This window comes from Gigantopelta aegis, chromosome 2 (genome assembly GCF_016097555.1).
Source record: "Gigantopelta aegis isolate Gae_Host chromosome 2, Gae_host_genome, whole genome shotgun sequence".
In the NCBI taxonomy this organism is placed as follows: Eukaryota; Metazoa; Mollusca; class Gastropoda; order Neomphalida; family Peltospiridae; genus Gigantopelta; species Gigantopelta aegis.
Window position 1 is genome coordinate 14657041 of NC_054700.1, and position 23420 is coordinate 14680460.

General features: G+C 37.8%; 1 protein-coding gene across 4 annotated transcripts in view; it reads left to right on the plus strand.

Annotated features, from left to right (window-relative positions):
* The first annotated feature begins 2042 nt into the window (after positions 1-2042).
* The window catches only part of LOC121381629 (semaphorin-1A-like), a 96682-nt gene continuing 75304 nt past the window's right edge, over positions 2043-23420 (plus strand). For 3 of the 4 annotated variants that reach the window (XM_041510974.1, XM_041510981.1, XM_041510987.1), the window contains exon 1: positions 10013-10527. In XM_041510974.1, the coding sequence (XP_041366908.1) occupies positions 10398-10527 (130 nt within the window). In that variant the 5' untranslated portion in view covers positions 10013-10397. Of the gene's footprint in view, positions 2124-10012; positions 10528-23420 lie in introns of those variants that run through there. The other variant, XM_041510968.1, reaches the window with a different exon arrangement.

The window sequence follows — 23420 nt, forward strand, 5'->3', positions numbered from 1 at the left end:
CATTAAACAGGTGTACAATTCTTTTCCTAAACACCAACCAGTGCACCATGACTGGCATATCAAAAGACGTGGTATGTTCTATCCTATCTGTGGGATTGTGTATATAAAAGATCCCTTGCTACTAAAGGAAAAATGTAGCAGGTTTTTTCTTTGAGACTAGATGTCAAATTACTAAATGTTTGACATTCAATAGCCATTGATGAATAAATCAATGTGCTGTAGTGGTGTTGTTAAACAAAACAAACTTTTTGTAATCTAAACACCATTCCAAATTACATCCACGTTCGAGTCGGAAAAGGAATCGAAAAGTTCTCAAAAACACTGCCTGGCCTTGTCTGACTGTACCACAATTAAACTGAAGTTTTATTTGTCAAGAACTCAAGACCAGGCCCCATGACAAGATGTGATAAGCCTTGGAACAAAGCCAGCAGCAAGACAACGGTACACAACAGTGTACAATAAATCTATACACACAGATTTAACATCTACTTGCAGTTACCCACGACTCACGTTATATATATGGTCATTTTCTGTCCTGTGACAACCACATTTATATATGATTTAATTTTTAACAAGTTGGCCGTTATATATATGGTCATATTCTATCCTGTGACAACCACATTTATAATAATATATGATTTAATTTTTAACAAGTTGGCCAATCAGAAAAGTCTTCCTTGTTGTTTTAAAAAAGGTGTTTCATCCTATAACTTACCCGTACCAGCCTCTGTGGCATCGTGGTTAGGCCATTGGTCTACAGGCTGGTAGGTACTGGGTTCGGATCCCAGTCGAGGCATGGGATTTTTAATCCAGATACCGACTCCAAACCCTGAGTGAGGCTCAATGGGTAGGTGTAAACCACTTGCACCGACCAGTGATCCATAACTGGTTCAACAAAGGCCATGGTTTGTGTTATCCTGCCTGTGGGAAGTGCAAATAAAAGATCCCTTGCTGCTAATCGGAAAGTGTAGCCCATGAAGTGGCGACAGCGGGTTTTCTCTCAAAATCTGTGTGGTCCTTAACCATATGTCTGACCCCATATAACCGTAAATAAAATGTGTTGAGTGCATCGTTAAATAAAACATTTCTTTCTTTTTAATCATAATGTATAAGAAATATAACACTCAACGTGTCAAACTATATGCATATCTAACTTTCCGTAATTATGGAACCTATTTACAAGTACGAGTACACAAGAAAAATGTATATTCTTTATGCAGAAACACAATCCAAGCAGTGCTGGTGTGGTGTGCAAGTTAGATCATGACTATACATGTATTGCCAATAATTAGTCCTTATTTCGTCCTTAGAATAGTATGATGTTTGTATGTGTCTTGTTTGTGCATATATTTTGCATCCATTTTCGTATGTGGAATGTTTATATGCAATAAAGTTTTTATCTTTTTTTTTAAATCTACCTGTGGAAAACAAGCAGATTTACCAAATGTTTGACATCCGATTGTCAATGATTAATTAATCATTAAACAAAACAAATTGTGGCAAATCCAGAAAATCCATTTAAGGGGCCTCCAGTGACACAAGGTGGAATGCCAAGGGATCTTTGGGGAGAATTGGAGGGGGATCGTAAAAAAAATGAAAATTTATATATAATAAAATTATAGCTATCACAAAATTTAAGGGGGCCCTGGCCCCTCCCCCCCCCCCCCCCCCCCCCTCCCCCCTCCCCCCCCCATAGATCCACCTCTAATAGCCACCAAATAGGAATACTTTAAAGTTGCGTAGAAGTGTCATTAAAAACAAATATGACTTTCCAAGGCTTGATAAGGTGCAAAGGTAAGACAAGTTTCTACAGGTGTCAGAGAGATAATAAATCTACCTGGAGCCAGCCAGCCCTGCTGGTGGTAAAACAAACTGGAACACTGGTGACACACCAGCTAGCAGACGCCACTTTGGGTCAACCAGGGATTGTTTACATTAGCTCCCAGCCAATCAGATGTCTCCATTGTCACCACAGGTCTCATCTGATTGGTTGGCAGGGCACTGTTTGTATGGACTTTTTACTACAGAGTTTTACTATCAGCTTTTGATGCAACAAGTTTGTGTTGTTTTATGTTGATTTTGTGTTAGTATTTTTTATGGATTTAACATAGGATCTTAAAGAGGTATGTCTGTTATTTATTTTACTCATAATCTTCTTAATGCATTTGTTTTGATGGTGTTTCACTCCAATGCATAACTGTCAAACTGTTACAAATCTCACAGCTGCACATTTGCACAAAGTTTACCTGTTGCTTAATACACACTTGCAGGTAAGCTAACGCAAATATGCAACAGGTAGTATATATGTGCTGTATGTATTTGCAACAGCCATGGAAAAAACTGTTTTCCTTGACAACTGGATATGGTTGAAAAATAATCACCTAGGATGTTAATAAAACCACCTGCCATTTTGAGATTAAGCGCTCAGGTGTACAGGTAGGCTTGCAATGCTTACACCTGTCTCAGCTGTGCAGTCAGGTATGTAACAAGTACACACTTGTGATTGAAGTTTGTCTCAGGTGGGCAGTAAAAGGAAATGAATATTTGTTTAATGTCACCTCAGCACATTTTTAAACTACAGTTATCTTTCCGATGTCTAATGTATAGTTATTTAGTATTAAGGTACATGGTTGAGAGAGAGAGAGAGAGAGAGAGAGAGAGAGAGAGAGAGAGAGAGAGAGAGAGAGAGAGAGAGAGAGAGAGAGAGAGAGAGAGAGAGAGAGAGAGAGAGAGAGAGACAGACAGACAGACAGAGAAACAGAGACAGAGACAGGGGCAGAGAGAGAGGAGAGAGAGAGAGAGAGAGAGAGAGAGAGAGAGAGAGACAGAGAGAGAGAGACAGACAGACAGACAGACAGACAGACAGGCACACACACACAGAGACAGAGACAGGGGCAGAGAGGAGAGAGAGAGGAGGAAAGAGAGAGAGAGAGAGAGAGAGAGAGAGAGAGAGAGAGAGAGAAAAAGGTGGAGGAATTACACTGCCACCAAATAGGCCATCCCTAATTATTAAGCAGCAAGTGAACATCTATATACACTTTCATACAATACATACCATGGTCTATGATGTACATAGGTGGGCACTGAGATACACTGTCAGTTGTGACACTCTGGTAAAACCATGATACAAACCTGACATCAGAGCGGAAGTCGGTTCATATCTCAGTACTGGCTCCGACACAGGTGAATATATATACTCAGTGGATGGGTGTAGAGTCACTAGATAAACATCTTACCCACTAAGTATTTACCTCTATCCTTTATTTTATTTTTTTAAATTACCATCTGTTACACATTTAAGTCACTGATTAAACAATGTGATGGGGTGTCATTAATCAAACTTTCCTTTTCTTTTGTTGCTAACACTATATAACCCATGTCATAATTATTACATGTTACACACCTAATAGCCACTAATTAGACAATGTGCTGGGGTGTCATTAAAGCTTCCTAACCTTTTCTTCTCTAACACTATTAATATAATTTCATGCTATGTACATACCTAATAACCACTAATTAGACAATGTGCTGGGGTGCCACTACAGCTTCCCTTCTTTCCTTTCTTCTCTAAAACTGTGGTCCATATTATAATTACTACCAGTAGATGTTAACACTTAACAACCAATGATTAAATAATGTGCTGGGGTGTCATTAAACAAACATTCCTTTCCTTTTGTTACCTGGATATATAACCAGGTGTGCATACGATTAACACCTGGCAAGCAACAACAACATCTCAACACACTTTGATTTAAACCTGTCACACAAACAGATCACTTCCTTGTGGCCGCACTGATGTCGTCGGCTACTCATAGCATCTGTCCGTTTATTTGTTCAGTGCGACTCACTTGCATAACACAAGTGACAAATTCTCCCCCTATCTGAAAAACTAATGAAGCACAACCCGGTCCCCTGAAGGTCGCCTCTAAGAAAAAAGATCTCGAATGTGAATATGATAAAGATTAATGACGCGTGTTTAGTTTTACCTGATTGATGGGTGTGTGAGTCACTCACAAACACACGACATGCTCACTCACTCACGTGTTACCTTGATGAGGTGATTACTATTTCATCAGGTATACCTGCAGTCACGACGGTAGCAGGCCCTCGTGAATACCTGCGGCTGATTCGTGACATTACACACAATGTCCAGTGTTACGGTGACCCATTTTATTTCACGCATGGACAATACCACGTGCACCACTTCATTTTAAAGGTGCAATGAATGAGAAATAGCCCAACTGGCCAACTGACAAGGATCAATCCCACACTGACCACGTATCAAGCAAGTGCTTTACCACTGGGCTACAACCCACCCCTTTCATTTTAAAGGTGCAATTAATATCAAAGCTGCATAATTGTGGCTTACCATCAAAAGTATTTATTAAAGGTTAACTTTTTTTTTTTAAATTATGAACAATGAATCTATTTTACTGTATATTTTGCATTAAAAAAAATAAGCAAAATGATTTATTAATTCATTTCAACTTATTTTCATGCTTATATCCAAATAAGGTTCAAGCATGCTATCCTGGACACACACACACACCTCAGCTATCTGGGCTGTCCAAGACAGTGGGTTAGTTGTTAGTGCTTAGTGATAGAGAATAGGAATAGTTAGTGGATGATCGACCAATTATGCACATTCAGTTTAGGTAAACACTCTATAATATAATGCCAAGCTGTGTTGCTGGCAAGTTTGCTGCCTTTGTCTAACATATCTGTCTGTGATGATCATATCTTAACTGCTGACAGTTAACTTGCCAGATTTTATGGATTTGTTAATTTTATTAAGACAGGAATCTAATTGTAATGAATGTGACTAGCAACTAACCCACTGTCAGCCAGCCCAAATAGCTGAGATGTGTGCCCATGACAGCATGCTTGAACCTTAATTGGATATAAGCACGGAAATAAGTTGAAATGAAAGAAAGAAAGAAAGAAATGTTTTATTTAACAATGCACTCAACACATTTTATGTACGGTTATATGGCGTCAGACATATGGTCAAGAACCACACAGATATTGAAAGAGGAAACCCGCTGTTGCCACTTCATGGACTACTCTTTTCGATTAGCAGCAAGGGATCTTTTATATGCACCATCCCACAGACAGGGTAGTACATACCACAGCCTTTGATATATCAGTCGTGGTACACTGGTTGGAACGAGAAATAGCCCAATGGGGCTACCTACAGAATGAATGAATGAAAAAATGTAATGGGTTTAGTAAGACAATATGTCAGATTTACCAAATGTTTGACATCCAATAGCCAGTGATTAATAAAGCAATGAACTCTAGTGGTGTTGTTATAAAAAAAAAAACCCACACATACTTCAGATTATTCAGCCACTAACTGTCAAGTTAGCAATGATTTCCCAACTTCAGATCACCCTATCACAAATCATCCTTAAAGACTGAGTTTGACATCTTAGTCGTTATGCTCATTACACAAAAGCTGTGGTCCATGATGTCATATTTATAACCAGGTAAATATAAAAGATTCCTCTAACGCTAATTACTAGGAGTAGCCTATGGTGTGGCAATCATTTACTTTATCTCGAATGCCAATTCTGTGGGAATGGCTGCCAGTAAAACATGATCAATTTGCTGACACTATGAATTATGGTTTTGGTTGCACTCTCTATTTGATGTTTGTACTTATGGGATCCCTTATTTCTTACCACCAGTATATATTACTGTCGTAACATGTATGTATTGTGGAGAAGGCCTGGTAAGTTGTGTAACTTGTGCCTGATCCATTTGTTCTTTAAAAAGCAATAAAATATGTTTCAATCAATCCATATGTTAGACATGAAATAACCATAACTTTGGTATGTGCTATGGAAAGAAAGAAAGAAATGTTTTATTTAACGACACACTCAACACATTTAATTTATGGTTATATGGTGTTAGACATATGGTTAAGGACCACACAGATATGAGAGAGGAAATCCGCTGTCGCCACTTCATGAGCTACTCTTTTCGATTAGCAGCAAGGGATCTTTTATATGCACCATCCCACAGACAGGGTAGTACATACCACGACCTTTGATAAACCAGTCGTGGTGCACTGGCTGGAGTGAGAAATAGCCCAGTGGGCCCACCGATGGGGATCGATCTCAAACCGACCGCGCATCAGGCGGGCACTTTACCACTGAGCTATGCCCCGCCTCGTTATGGGCTACAGAAAGGAAATGTTTTATTTAACGACGCACTCAACACATTTTATTTACGGTTATAGGGTTATAGTGTCATTAAGAAAACATTCCTTTCCTTTCCTTTCTTTTGTTTTCGAATGAGAGAGAGTGCTGCACTTCACCCAGGTCATGATGCCTTCTGTCTCCGTATAATGAATGGAATCAGTAATGCTCAATGAAATAAGTGCAGTTTCTCTCATTGAAATGTAACGTGATATTTCGGTTCATGTTTTAAGGTAATGTTTTCACCTATTTTGTGACTCCGATTACTGTGAGTGCAAGTGCCACGTGCAGGAAGCCATCATCGTTATGACAGCTGTAACTCTAGAACACAAAACAAGATAAGCGTGACAGGTAGTATGTGCCCGTTACATCGTACAGGTTTTTTTTAAAAACAACCATGATGTGTTGTTGTCATTTAAATAAGTGTTGCATGAGACCAGTCAATTTATATGCAGATTTTAATCTACCAATATTCTTCTGGATTGGTTGGTCAAATGCTAAGATATGTAATGTCATATATGTGGGTAAAGTCCATTTAACCTCCTTAAATGGAATGAGAAAGGAGGAGTTTTACTCGGGAGCAAAAATCAAAATGTACCCAAACAAAAATGTTTTGGTCAAAACAGGTATGGTATACATATTTTTAAAAAATTAATCTATACAAAAATGTACCCTCCAAAACATGCCAACGATTTTAATAATAATAAAAAAAATCTTCAAGTACATTGTTGTGGGCATACACCTCAACTGTTTGGGTTGTCTGTCCAAGACAGTAGGTTAATGGAAAGAAAGAAGGAAGGAAATAGTTTATTTAAAGATGCACTGAACACATTTTATTTACGGCTATAATGGCGTCGGACATATGGTTCTGCACCACACAGATATTAAGGAAGGAATCCTGCTTTTGCCACTTCATGGGCTACTCTTTTTGATTAGCAGCAAGGGATCTTTTATATGTACCATCCTATAGACATGATAGCACATACCACGGCCTTTGATGTATCAGTCGTGGTTCACTGGCTGGATCGTGGGTTAATGGTCACTGCATGGTAGTTGTTAGTAAGAAAAAGTTAAACTTTGTTTTGTTTAACGACGGACACCACTATCTGACACATCTATAGTCTTAGAAGAAACATGGTACTTTTTTTTTTCTCCAGTAGACAGGATAGCACATACCACAGACTTTGATATACCAGTTATAATGCACTGGTTGGGATATATAGGAAAAACTTGTGTCAGAGGACTGTTTATAACTTGCCCATATCCACTGAAGATTCAGATATTTTATTTATTTTACCTTATTTTCAAGCATGCTGTCCTGGGCACACACCTCAGCTATCTAGGCTGTCTGTTCACGACAGTGGTTTAGTTGTTAGTGGTTAGTGAGAGAGAAGAGGGTGTAGTGGTCTAACACCTACCCATGGAGTTGTTAAAACTTGCTCTGGGTGGGAGCCGGTATTGGGCTGGGAACCCAGTACCTATGGTGTAGCAAGAGACCGTTTATATGCACCATCCCACCTTCAGGCCTTGGCTTAACCACGACACCACCGAGGCCGGTTCAGGGTGCCCACGACAAGCCTTAAATCTGTTTCTGTTTACCAAGCCTAGAGCAGGTGGGAAAAAAACCCTAGTGGGCCTCGGAATTGATCACAGGCAATGTCACAGATAAAATCTGAGATGGGCATGCCTCAACCTTAAGTGGATAGGGGCACATAAAAAAAGAGAGAAAAAAAAAAAGAGTACCCGTACTTGTACCCAGTGGGCCCTCTGTCAAGCTGGAGCCAGTAGCGGGATTCAAGCCTAGCACCTACCAGCCTAAAGTCAATGACTAGACCTCTACATCACCTAGCCTGAATACTCTGACTGTATACGAGCTAGACGGACATTTGTACAGTTACAGTGAAACCGGACCCTTTGTAAACCGGAATTCCCTCAATATCAGATGTTTTACAGAGCCCCTTTAAAAAAAAAAAAACAGTACAGAACTTAACCTCTCTAAACTGGATCCCTCTGGGAACTGGACTTCTGTCTTGGTCCCAAGGGTGTCCGGTTTAGAGGGGTTTCGCTGTATAACACTCATTACATTATAGCTGTCCACATGTCCGTCTAGCTCTCTTACTGTCAGAGTACTCGGGCTATATGTCAGCCAGACTGCTCATTACTTTTCTTGTGCAAATTAATACTTTCATATGGTGGCAATATGTAATTGACACTTCCCTCCATCTACAATCAACAAACACACAGTTGTGGAAGTAATTAAATGGAGTATATTGCAGCAGATAAGTAACATTCAGGTGATTAGAAAATCAACTGACCAAGAGCTGTAAGTAATTACAACAATGACATGGAAACTGGATATGGACCATGAACCAATGGTGTCATTCAAAGACAGTCACAGTCTCAAATTTGAAGGTCAGGTCACTTGGGCAGTAAAACACTGACTTTGTGACTGAGGGATGTTTGCCACACTCAGTGTCAATCAAAATAGTTTTAAGCCAATCAGTGCCTTTGTTAGTATTGACAGCTGAGTGGGATTGTTACATAATATAATATAATATAATATAATATGTGTGCATATGTTCACAATATACACATGCAATATACCGGTAGGCTAGAAAAATCTATTGATGTGTTCAAAATTTATATTATGGTATACCGGCTATACCGCATATCCTTATTTGAATCACATGACTTCATATATATATATATATATATATATATATATATATATATATATATATATACTCTGTGCATGTTTCTCTTTAAGTAATGTGCAGTACTAGTTGTAAGCAATTATGCAAACATTTTAAACAGGTAGCATCAGGCCTTGGGGAACTTGACCTTACCTAATAGCAGAGAAGACCTTATAGTTAAATTATTTTTTAATTTAATTATTATTACTTTTTTTTTGTTATCAATTATTTTTTAAACATATTTTTTATAATTAATTTTTATTTAAGTGAAAAGAGAAAAAAATGTGTGTAAAAAATCAAAAAAATCTTGACCATTTTGGGTGAATGTATAACTTAGGCCTGACGCTATATAACCGTAAATAAAATGTGTTGAGTGCGCCGTTAAATAAAAATTTCCTCATGGTATAACTTAGGCCTACCCTTCCTAATGTTGGGGCACATTCCCAGAAACACACTTTCTTTTAGGTATTGGCTAAAAACAGACTTGAGGACAAATTTAATTCATATTTTTCTTCAGGCAATCTTTCGTTAAATGATTTTGTAGGTCAACTGTGATCGGAACCTGCCTTTAAAACCAGTAACGTTGCTTTAATTCTACAAGTCCATTGTCACACACCTGTGGAGACAGGTAAATGCTAAATGCTAACTTTCCCAGACCATTGTACGTAGGCAGCTATTGTTTAAATCAGGTGCACTACTGAATACCTGTGTACCCAAGTGTTTGATCTGGCCCCTGTGACACAAGTCCACTGCAGTGGTCAGAAAGCCTTTTATCTTTTCCTCGGACACGGAGTGTCAAGATTTACAACTTGGGAGGCACCATTTGGGTAGACAAATTAAAAACATTTTCACAACAGAAACAATCAATAATTACAGTAAATATCCCAACTTTAGATTAAAATATGCATTTGCGATATAACTAATTAATTATACACCTAGGTCTGTTAACTTACAATATGTAATACGTAACAGATTTTACGTGCGCACTCAGAAGATCAAAACAAGGGCCGAGTCTGTGAGAACGTCATAAATATTCATGAGATGTTTCCCGGCCAATGGGATGGCGATAGTATTCTGAGCACACAAGCCAAGCGAGCTATCGTAGTATTAGTGTTTAGAGTTACACCTGGCAGTTTTGCGAGAGGAGATATCAAACTATTGTTTTACACTCACGCTTGCGCAAGCTGCTAATTTGGCGTTACCCACCCCTATCACAGACTGGGATAGGCTTGGAATTACCTCAGTTTCAAGAAATCCGGCATTCGTTCTGTCTCATCAAGGAAAACTCTTCGTTTGATAGCTGTTTATTGTGTTTTTCAACAGGAGTATTCAAGAGGTGCTTTGCGGAAGGCCGATACTCGTCCCAGATTGTAATGTGTGCGACAGTTTAGAGCGGCTGCCTTACTCGCAGCCTATATCTTTAATTACGTAGGTTTGGAAGGGTCTCTCTCACCCCTTCATATCTTTTTCGTTTCTTGTTTTGTGTAGATAATTTGCGAACATGGAGTACAAAAACGTGGATTTACGGTTAAGGACTGGTATCCTACTGGTGTTACTTCTGGTTTACCTGTCGACCTGTGTCCTGGCGTGGAACTTTGACAACCTTCCCAACGAAAAAGTCCACATCAGCGGTAAGTCGAGTTTTATTTAATTTAATTTATCAGAAGTGGGGTCTAAGCAGCAAGCTCAGTCGACAGAGCACTGGTCTGATGTGCTTCGATCTAGGATCAAATCCCATTGCCTTTGGTTGATTCGTTCTCCGGTTAGATCTTTTTGTTGTTCTTTCCAAACTAGTACCACTTGACTGTAAGTTTAATGCACAGCATGTTAAGTCAATACATATTACTTCCCTCTGGACTACCCGTAACTGGTATATCAAAAGCCTGTGGTATGTACCATCCTGTATGTGGGATAGTGCACATTAAACAGGGCTAGCTCTGGGTGGGCAAACAGTTTTGCCAAATCCTCTATAGATTTAACATTTAACAGAAAATAACTGGGTGTTTGAAATTTCATGTGAAATTTATTTTGCCAAATTAAAATACATTTTGCCAATTGGTTTTAAAAATCTCAACTGGCAAACTTGGTAAGTGCCAGAGATAGCCCTATTAAAGATACTTTGCTGCTAATGAAATAATGCTATAAGACTATATGATAGTACATATATACAAGTATATATATTATTGTTTGATACCCAATAGACGATTAAAAAACTAGAATGCTCTAGTAGTGATATTAAACAAAACAAACTTAACTTTACATTGTTACTTCTTTTATATATGCATTTCTCCACAAATAGGACAGTACATACCATGGGCCACTCTTGATATTCCAGTTGTTTCACACCGGTTAGAATGGTAAAAAAAAAACTGGGAAGAGTTTCTCGTCCGTCTTTCCCACCAAATACAATTCTGGGTTAGTGATATCGATAACTAACAGGAGTGGCAGGGAGAGGGGGGAAAGGTCAGAAACCTTGATACAAACAGATACACACACACACAACACACACAATTTCAATACACACATAACGCGCTCAGGAGTATTGCTTATAAAGTGTAATGTACTGAGTGAAACATAAGCCGTAAACAGTCTGCACACTTGCAAAATCAAACCTGTTTGTATAACGGATCCCGTTATGCAACTCACAGCCCTGTTACCACCTCTATATTAATGAGATATTACACCCATCCATTACCACCTTCAACATCAAACGCTGTTGGCTAGCCCAGTTATCTAACGTTAAGAGGCCTGGTTCTTGAATAGACCACCTCCGCAGACCGGTGCCGTCATCAACCAGTGTAATCAATGGAACCCAAGTGTTAGTTCTTCTCCTCTGCGACACAACTTTGAAGGTTTCAGTGTATCGGAGAAATATACAGCTGTATCCACTGAGTGACCGGTCCATACTGAAGTTAATACACAGTGGTACAGACTAATATAGCTGCCTCAGATTTCGTTATCAGACTAAGTTTATCAGACTGTGCGTGTCAGACTCATGAAAGTCCTGATATATGAACAGGTGGACTGTTACTGCTAATGCTATTTGGATGGAGAAGCACAGATATGAAAACAACAGATTTCTTCTTTTTTTTTAAAGAAAAAAAAGAGGTTATTTTCTAACTCTGGAAGCCAAGTTTCTTGCATGGTAAATATGCATTTAACACTGATACTGTAAAAAGCTATTAAAGGGACAGTCACAGACTAGTTTTTAAACACTAAGATTGAGTCAGACATATTTTTCACTATAAGAGCCGTTTTGTGATCACTGAAATCAAACATTACTTTTCATTAATATACTTGTAACCTGAGAAATCATTATGTAAATATTCTCTTTGTGTTTAGTCAGCAACATGAGAAATGACATTTCCCCCTGATTTATAATACCATTATTTTCACTGTTACCATTTCATTGTTTTCCAAGCAAGTTTTAGCATTGCAGGGGAAGGGGTCAAAGTCCCCCTACTCTAGCAGATTTTTAAAAATTATTATATATTTTCTGGGGGAGCATGACTCTATACCCCCCCCCCCCCCCCCCCATAAATTTCATTCCACTCGCCATAGTCTAGACCTCTCCTTGCATGATTTCTTGCACAGGCTCCTTCATTAGTGTACATCATGCCTCAATCTTAGGTACAACAATGACCAGGTAATCATCACAATTAAACCTGTGATTGCAAAAATCTGTTTTCTTAGTTTTCAGTTGCTTAGTTTGCGATCCACTGTGGTTTTACCTAATTGTATAAATAATATTTCCATATCTACTTAACTTTTCTGACACCCAAATAGCTGATGTGTATTTTTGTGCTGGAGTTTGTTAAACATTCTTTCATTCAGTTTGTGTGAGCATCAAGTTTGCTCAGACTGTTTTCTCTGTTCCCGAGTTGTGACTCACGACCCAGCCACACGGGTTTCCAATCAGGTTTCTAATCTAGCGTCCAAGCAGTGAAAAGTCATCACTGGAGAAAAATGATGTTCGCTGCCACATGCAGCGATTCATTTCACAGTTCTCATCCAATTTTCATTATTTGATATTTTTTTGGCAGAATGATCAAACATTATTTGTGCAAGCTAATCAAGCATTCAAACAAATCCCAAATTTCCCTGTGCCGGATTTCCAAGGAATGCAATTATTGTGGTTTTTGTTCATTTGTTATAGATTAGTTCCACTTTATTGCTTCTGTATATTCTGTAGGAGGGCAAAATCTAGAGAACTCGCCTGAGATTATTTGACCATAAGATCAAACCCCCTCAGTGAACCAATTCTGTGATTATCTTTCCTGTCCAAACCAGTGCCCTTTGACTGGTATGTCAAAGGCCGTGATATGTGCTGTCCTGTCTTGGAAAGTGCATATAAAAGATCCTTGGCTTCTACTAAAGCCTGACACCTGTGCCCAGGACAGACGTGCGATACAACAGCTTGCTCTGAATGTGCATGTTGATTCTCTTGAATACTAGAAAAATGTAGAAGTGCCTGATCCTCTTTTGGATATAGGCACGTAAATAAAGTAACAAGAGCACGTTTCCTGTAAGACTTCATGTCAGAATTATCAAATGTTTGACATACAATAGCCAGTGATTAAGAAATGATTTATAACAAAAGGGAATTTGCTGGCTATTTGAAGGGTGATTCACAACAAAAGGGAATTTGAAGGGTGATTCACAACAAAAGGGAATTTGCAAGCTATTTGAAGGTGATTCACAACAAAAGGGAATTTGCAAGCTACTTGATGGATGACTTACAACAAAAGGGAATTTGCAAGGTACTTGAAGGGGATTTACCAAAAATATTCAACATTTATAATTACCTGTAGGGTGATTTACAACAAAAGAGGGTTTGCCGACTACTTGAAGGGTGTGATTACAACATAAGGGTATTTCTAGCCCCAGTGTTCATGCAAGCATCAGAAAAACCTTTACAGTTCCATGTAGGCTATTTATAGAACACTTAGTGATGATGACCAGCTGGCAGGAACCACTGGGCAAAATATCCAGTGTATGTTAATTGCTGATTTTCCACATTAATTGCTGATTTTCCGCACTATTTTGATCTGCTTGTTTCACTCGAGGCTTTTGGCTGCAGAGCTTTTAAAGAGATTTCTTGCATAATGGGTAAGACTGGCCATTGTGGCAGACTCCAGGCTGTCACCATTGTGTCTGGTGTCATGAGGGCCGTGCTAGTTAAATGAAATGGGAGATGCGCAGAGCACTGTAAAATTTACACTTGGCCACAGACTGGCTGCCCGCCGACTGATCCCCCCCTCACAGGTTCTTTTATTTTAAACTCCAGCACACTTCAAAGGAAACAAGAGGACTTTGTTTTTAACAGATGTGCGAGGAGGAGGAAAATGCATGATGGTATTGTTCTTAACCTAGTTAAAATGAGCGTTTGACTTTCAAAGATGGAGACGTGGGCTTTGCATGTACCTGTAAGTTTCTGTGATTGAGGTTTGCATTTGGCAGTCTGAAGGTCAAAGGATCAATTCTCCTCAGTGGATGTTTGTTTTGTGTGGTTTATTCCACCATTATGACCAGTGCTTCAGTACTAACGCTTTGAGCTGTACTGTTCTGCCTGCAGAGAGAGAGAGAGAGAGAGAGAGAGAGAGAGAGAGAGAGAGAGAGAGAGAGAGGAGAGAGAGGAGAGAGAGGGAGAGAGGGAGAGAGAGAGGAGAGAGAGAGAGAGATGTGGAAGAATTATGCTGCCACCAAATAGACCATTCCTAATTATTAAGCAACAAGGGAATATCTATATACAGAGAGAGAGAAGAAAAGAGATGAGAGAGAGAAATAAGAAAAATAAGAAAAAGAGAGATTCTGGGTTGGAGATGTTACTGAGATTCGAACCCAGTACCTACCAGCATTAAAACAGCAGTGTACTAAGCCCCTGAGGCCAGTTTCTGCTGGCTAAATACAACCTGTACAATATACACGTTCAATACACGTGTACACCACTGTGTATTTAACCAATGTGTTGTGGTTTGCCTTACTTACTGAAGCATATCGAAAGGATTAACCTGAATTAAGATAGGGATTATATAACACACTAACTCCAAGCACTTGGAACAGTTTACATAGTAAGGAAAGAAAATATAGTCGGTAAGAGATTAAATCTGGAAACAGGAGGAAATCTTCAACGTAGACCAGTGGTAAAGTACTAATACTCTCTTCGATCCATGTTGGTGGCCCCATTTCTTGTTCTGGCCGGTGCACCATGACTGTCTTTGAGATGGTGTATATAAAAGATTCCTTGCTACTAATGGAAAAATGTAGTAGGCATCTTCTCTGAGACTGTATGTCAAAATTACCAAATGCTTGACATAAATCAATGTGCTCTAGTGATGTGGTTAAACAAAACAGACTTTAACTTTCAGTAAATGGAGTGGATTGGTAAACAGGCACTAAGTCTATATAAATAAATGCCTATCCCCCTTCTTAATCCTTGATAACATATTTGTATTTTTATTACTCAGTGTTGATAAAAACAAAATCAACTTGGTACTGAACAGTTATACATAGTACTCATAATAAATATGACATTTAGAAGGAAAAAAAGCATCATATCATTTTGGTACATGTTTATGTCGATTTCTAGGACTATTTTAAATAATTTTTTTAATAACAACTTAAAAATATCTCTCATGATTGATTGACATTATGTATTCCACCCTCTCACCAGGATGTTTTTGTGAGCGATTAACAGGAAAAAGATCATTTTATTGTTGCGAATTTCCTGACCAGTAAGAAAACACTCCAAGAAGGCGATGACAGATCAGGAAATGAAAACTATTGATCATGATCAAACATACGACCTCACAACAGTTATCTTAGGTGCAGGTGTCCGCTCACTGGCAGGGGGGGGGGAGATTTAGCTCAGTGGATTGAGTGCTCGCCTGAGGTGCTTGTGTCGCAGGATGGAACCACCTTGGTGGATCCATTCAACTTATTAGGATTTTTTTTCATTGCAACCAGTGCACCACAGTAGCTTAGGAAGGTGCCAAAAAGGTGGAGGGGGGGGGGGGGGGCACACTTATATATTTACACACTTTTACACTATTATAAAGCAAAATATCTGAAAAGTGGGGGGACACATGCCCCCCTTGCCCTCCCCCCCACTTCCTATGCCAGTGCACCACAACTGGTCAACGGTCGTGGTATGAGCTTTGTATAGCAGGTTTCCTATGATGACTACGGTTTCATATGATGACTACGGTTTCCTATGTTGACTACGTGTCAGAATTACCAAATGAATGACATCCAATAGCCGATGATTAATTAATCAATGTTAAACAAATCAAAATATTTAAGTTTAGTGGCAGGGTATGTAAGGCAGTTCTGTGTTTCATACTTGCATAGACGTACAATTTTTTTTTATCACGTTCAATTTATAAATTTATCCTTATCGAAGGACAGATTTCTTTAATATGAGGAATGTTCCTTCAGGCCTTGCTATGAATACAATTGAAGAATGTGATTAATTGCTCCCCTTGTATTAAATTATAGGGATCCATGTATAACCTGTCACACCTAAAGCTAGTACTATTCCATTCAGCTAATTTCCACTTCCTACATACAGTGAAACCTCTCAAAACCAGACCCTCTGTAAACCAGAATTCCTTCAAAACTGGACATTTTTCATTGTCCATTTTTAATAATCAGTAGAGAAGATATATCCTCTCTAAGCCAGATACCATGACCATTTCAAAGTCACAGAACTCATGTTTCACTCAATTGTAACTTAATCCAAATGTGTTACAGGTTTGTAGATTAATTAACTAAACTTAGTGTTAATTTTCACGGGTTGAAACTTGAGTCTGTCCCTTTAAGATGATATTTTAAAAGTCATGACATGATCACAAAATTACATTTTACTAACATACACATGTAACAGATAAAAATCAGCCTCCACTTAGGGGATTTGAACCACATACTCTCAATACGAGAGTCCAGTGCTCTACCAACTGAGCTAAAAGGGAAATTCCCACTAGCTACTGCCAGTTGGAGCACTTTATACCACACATGCATTCACTAAAAAGTAATTATGAAACCCATGTCATCTACAATGCAGCTATTAGATATGCATGATTTTGTGATAAGTGGAAAGAAAAATAAATGAAAAAACCCAGATTGTCACCCTGCTGTTTTTGTCATTGAGGAGGTGAGCAGTGGATTTAAAAATAAATTGTGAAAGCTTTTAGAGTGAAGTATTTTGTTGTGTCACTGAAAAGAGCCTATCCTTTAAACCCATATGTGTATGTCTCTGTGTTGTAGAAGTATAGTGTGGGCTCCATGCCAGGGATGAGTTCTTTTGTTACTCCCCTGTAGTCCCAGCAGGTGGCGCTGTCAGAGGAACACAAGTGTGTAGCTAAGTAGTATAAACATTACTGATTCTGAAGCAAGTAAATGTCTGCTTCATGAGCAATGTGTTGTATTTATAGTCAAAACGATGACTGTTGGAGTATTACTAGTGTTGCCGGTCTTAGGAAAGGAAATTAAGAAAGAGTGAATAACTGAAAGAACTGGAAAAAAAAGAAATAAAGAAGGAAAAAAGAAAGGAAACAAATTTAAAAAATGACAAGGGAAAGAAACAAAAAAATAAAGAAAGAAAGATGGAAAAATAATATTAATGATACCTGAAAAAATGATACAAAAAAGAAAGAAAAAATAAGGAAAGAAGAGAAAGAAAGAAAATTAATATTAAAGTTTGGTTTGTTTAACAACACCGCTAGAGCACATTGATTTATTAATCATCAGCTATTGGATGTCCAACATTGGTAATTTTGACATTATAGTCTTAGAGAGAAAACCCGCTACATTTTCCCATTAAAAACAAATTAATATTAATGACACCTGATGATATTGTGTTGGTATTACTTATACTTGTATTAAATGTGAAAACATAACCAATAATTTTGATTTAGACAAGAAAAACTAGGCTTTACCATATACACCATACTTTATTTATTTATTTATTTATTATTATTATTATTTTGACATTTTATTGTCAGCCCCTTGTTTACAATTAGAACAACACATGCCATAGGTGAAACATTGGCTGTGTACATAAAAATAATAAAACAGCACAATATAATCATTTAGGGGACTGGCAGAGGTAGATCATGGGGGGGGGGGCTAGGGGTCCGGGGCCCCCTAAATTTTGTTACAGTTATAATTTTATTATATATTAATTTTTTTTTTTTTTACGATCCCCTCCAAACCTCCCCCAAAGTTCCATTGGCATTCCGCCTCATGTCACTGCCCCCCCCCCCCCCAAATGGATTTTCTGGATTCACCACTGGTACTTTCCAGAAAAAAATGAATTGAACTCCATGACACGTCAGTATGTACTTAAATTGATTTCTTCAAAATAAACAAGTTTAGCCAAAGAATTGATAGCACTATGGATGATTTTCATTTCTGTTTGTCAGCTGTTAGTTGCATTTCACGCTGTGAGACAACCGGTGGTGTCTAGATTATACATGTCTTTGTGACATCAGCAAATGGACAGTTTAAACAAATCAAACAGACAATTTATACAAATCAAACAGACAGTTTATACAAATCGTCATTGTGTTACAGCCCATGATGCACTGTCAAGAATTCATTATTTTCATGTGTTGTCATGGAAACTGTCTGTGTTAAACCAAATTTATATACTTTAAAATGCTTCAAAATTTGAAATATGTCAAATTTAAGCTTTAAGAAATTTCAGATTTTTAAAGCTATTATAGTCCGTCCCATCATTCTATAAACATGTTGTGTTTTTTTGGAAATAATTTCTGTAAGAAGAAGAGCAAAGGTGTTTTGGAAATAACAATTTTTTTTTTTACTATTTTTGAATTCGATTTACAAATCAATCAGCTCAGACATAAATAACTTGTAGTAAATTTTCAAAGTATGAATAAAAGGCGTTCCCTGTGGGACTGACAATTAGTTGTTACGTCAGTGTTTTTACTACCCCATTTTAGCAGGGCGGATACCTACATGCATCTATTGTGATTTGCAATCCTATTATATCCTGTTATCTGTTTTTGCCACCCCATGAATGGGGAAGGGGGGTTGACTGAAGTTGCTTTCCTTTAATTTTTAGCCAGTGAGAACTGTACATTAAGTTTTATTAAACAGATACTAGTAACATTAATTGTTTTATTAAACAGATACTAGTAACATTAATTGTTTTATTAAACAGATACTAGTAACATTAATTGTTTTATTAAACAGATACTAGTAACATTAATTGCTTTATTAAACAGATACTAGTAACATTAATTGTTTTATTAAACAGATACTAGTAACATTAATTGTTTTATTAAACAGATACTAGTAACATTAATTGTTTTATTAAACAGATACTAGTAACATTAATTGCTTTCCGTTATATTGACAACAAAATGTTTTTCGGTCGGGACTTAAAATACAAACTTAAATGTGTGTATTTGGTGTGTATGTCTACACTGTACACATAGTTATTGTCTGACAACTGTATCTGTTTGAGTGAGACACACATGTGTTAAGAATGTAAAGATGAATCAATGTTTAGCAAGAGAGTGATGTATGTTACATAGATGGTAATTAACAACACCGATAGGTCACTAGCAATATGGTTAGAGTGACTAACTCTGAGTTGTAGGCCTAACTCTCCAGTATGTCAAGTGATGAGAATTGATCCTGTAACCTGTACCATGTTAGGTTAATACTTTACCACTGAGCTAGATTTTGTTCTGTTTATCTCCATATGCGAAAATACACTCTATACACTACCATCACCGGCCTTGGTGGAGCAGTGGTTAAGCCATCGGACTACAGGCTGGTAGGTACAGGGTTTGCAGCCCGGTACCGGCTCCAACCCAGAGCGAGTTCTTAATGGCTCAATGGGTAGGTGTAAGGCCACTACACCTTCTTCTATCTTACTAACCACTAACCAATGACTAACTCACTGTCCTGGACAGACAGCCCAGATAGCTGAGGTGTGTGCCCAGGACAGCGTGCTTGAACCTTAATGGGATATAAGCACGGAAATAAGTTGAAATGAAATACATTCTATATACACTACCATATGTGGTGTAATGTAGTTTTTCAGTACTACCGTACAGTAAGAGTTTATTTTAAACTGATGGTTTGTTTGCTGGGATTTTGATCTCGTCACATTGTCTGCCACTATTTGACTTGCCTGATCTCTAAATAACAAACATCCCAGTTTAATTAGTAAAACTCGGTAACGGTACTTTAACTCTGCTTAATCTGTTTGTGGGGAATAATGGGAACAATTTTTCAGTACAAAAATTACCTGTAGTCGATCACTTGTACACATATTTACATTTTTTAATGGAAACATCCAACCATTTATTCTTTATTCCACATTTGCATAAATTGTCCGGTGAATTCTCGTAGAAACATAAATACATTAATTCAGTCGCTAATAAAATCAGAACCTCACACATGAGGAGCAGATCCAGGATTTTGTAAAGATATGGGGGGGGGGGGGGGGGGGGGGTAGAGGGATTTTAAGAAGAGCAATTTGTTGAATGTAAATGAGCTAAGCTCCAAAAAGGAACAAGACTCTTGCTATTTTTCCAGGCCTAATTCACAAAGGTCTCTTAGGCTCTAGTAACAACTAAGCATCCTCTTTGCAAGTCTTTTAGCATTGCACTGCAATATCGCCAAGTTGTGAGTGTTTAGTGAATTAGGCCCCTGGGCATATACTCCCATTTAATTTTGAATTGAAGATTATCAGAGATGCATTTTCGAGGTATTCTAATGTGTATTGTGGATGATGAATTATAACAAAACAAAATTCATTAAAAAAGGAACTTCAGTTTGGTTCGGGGTTTGTGTGTGTTTCTCTCAAATGACAGACTGTAGCCAATTAACTGCTGTCAAGCAGGTTGAAGAAGCAGAAGTTTGTTTTGTTTAACGAAACCACTAGAGCACATTGATTTACTAATCAGCGACTATTGGATGTCAAACATAATAATGGTAATTTTTACAGTCACGACTCATAGAGATGAAAACCGCTACATTTTTCCATTAATAGCTAGGGATCTTTTATATGCACCATCCCATAGACAGGATAGCACATACCACAGCCTTTGATATACCAGTCATTGTGCACTGGCTAGAGCAAGAAATAGCCCAATAGGCCCACCGACGGGGATCGATCCCAGACCAAACTGCGAATGAAACGAGCACTTTACCACTGGACTACGTCCCGCCCGCAGGCAGGTTGAAGACACTTGGTATGTGAAGGAATGTTTATCTTGTTCACAACAACAACAATAATAGAATGGCATGTCTCGGCTTAATTAGGAAACAGACATGACGGAAAAATGTCGTCAATTGATCTTGTTGTTACACAAAAAGTGATACGAAGAGAAAAAAAATCAAAAAAATAATAATCAATTTTCCACGACCCGGAATAATTGAGCCCAACACTGTTGTGTGGCTGATGATTACTGTATTGTTATTTTTCCAATCACCTTCTCACACCCAGCCGAAATTAGCCAACTAGCGTCGAAATCCACAACATTGATTCACACTGGGTCGAAAAATTGATTATATGCAAGAAGTACATGATTTGTATCATACATATATCTTGCATGATTAATTAACAAATAACTTTTTCCAACGTTAACAAAAGGGTTAGTTTAATTTGTGCACCGTAGCCTAAAGCTTTTTTAATTCAAGAGTTAGTTAAATTAGTCCGCTATACAATGGCCGCAAACTTTTTTTTATTTCACGGGTTAGCTAAATTTGTCTGCTATACACGAGCCTGAAGCGTTTTTTCTTCACGGCCTGTACTTTGGGTTAATTAATAAATGCATCGGAATGGCAAATCCATCGTTTATTTACTACAGTGCTCTTGGAAAGCACTTGCAGTTTTCCCTGTATGACCATTGAGCCGGCTGGGTTCAATAAAATATGAACGACTCTTGGAAGTTGGAAGTAATCGAGAATTGCCTGTATAATGATTAATTGTTCAGCTAACTCCTAGATGGGAGCAGAGTGTATTGAGCGACTCAAATGTAAACCACAGATGGATGTGTGTGTGTGTGTGTGTAGGTTATAGATACTGTAATAGAAAATGACATAGAAATTGACCAGATTTTTATGGAGTATTTTTTTTTTTTTTTTTTTTCACTCTGCATGAATGGGCAGAGTTGTAACTCTGTGGTGGAACATTCGCCTGAGATGCGATAAGTTGCAGGATTGATTGGCCTCAGTGGACCAATGCCCCATGTCTGGTATATATATATATATATATATATATATATATATATATATATATATATATATATATATATATATATATATATATATATATATATATATATATATATATATATATCAAAGGCTGTGGTATGTGCTGCCTTAGTGACAGTATATACAAAAAAGTCTGTATACATGTCTGTATACATGTAATGTTTTGAGAATTCCTGTTATCATTGTGAATTATTCAGTGATATACATACATGTATAATTGTCCTCTATGTATTGTTAAGGTATACTATTACAAGCACTTTTACACATGCCACAGTGTGAGAAGAAAAGCCTTGTTAGCTGATGGGGTAATTTACCAACAAGGCCAGACGGGTCAAGATCGTGGCTGGTGACCGTATAGGCATCGGATGTTTTACAGTCTTTCAAGTAGAATATAAGATCTTCGTTATCAGAACACTTTGTCTAATATCAGATCTTCATTATTGGAACACTTTGTCTTCTCATTGTAAATCTCGGCATAGAGTTACCAGATACAAATTAAGATGTCTGGCGGGAGAAAACCTAGCAGTGACCACAATTGTGGATCACTGGACCATCAAAGAATTACGAGTCTCACATACGTCATCCATTTTTCCCTGGCTATCAGTGTGACAAATCTGGCATTTAGGAATCGTGGAATAATATATGGTTTTGTGCTTGTTGTTTTGAACAGCTTGGTTATGGATACATGTAGGTGCATGTAAGGAAATATTAGCCAATCAAGCATTCCTTTCCTTTTTCCCTACCATTTTTTTTTTTTTTTTTTTTAAATTATTGTTTTATTTCTTGAGGGGGAGATGTAGCTTAGTGGTAGAGCACTTGCCTGAGGAACGATAGGTACTAGGATCAATTGCTGTCAATGGATTCATTGTTCAACTGTAGTAATTAATACATCAAAACCCATATGGTCTATATGCCATGTCTATGGAAAAGTGCAACTGTAAAAGATCTTTTGGTGCTTTTCAAAAGAAGTATCATGTGTGGCGGGACCAATTTTCTTTATTCTCGCTGTCTCTGTCTCTCTGTCGCTATTTCTCTCTGTCTGTATGTCTCTCTCTATATATCTCTCTCTCTATCTCTTTCTCTCAAACAAATATTGAAATAACTGTATGTTATACAAATGGGGGGAGATGCACTATAATTAATTGGTTTAAATAAAAATTTATTTCAGGGGTGATGGGTATATATTAAAACATATCCTCCCCCCCCCCCCAATCTAATTTTCAAAATTGTCCAGAGAAGCATACCCCCAACTTCCCTTGGAGTTTTGTAC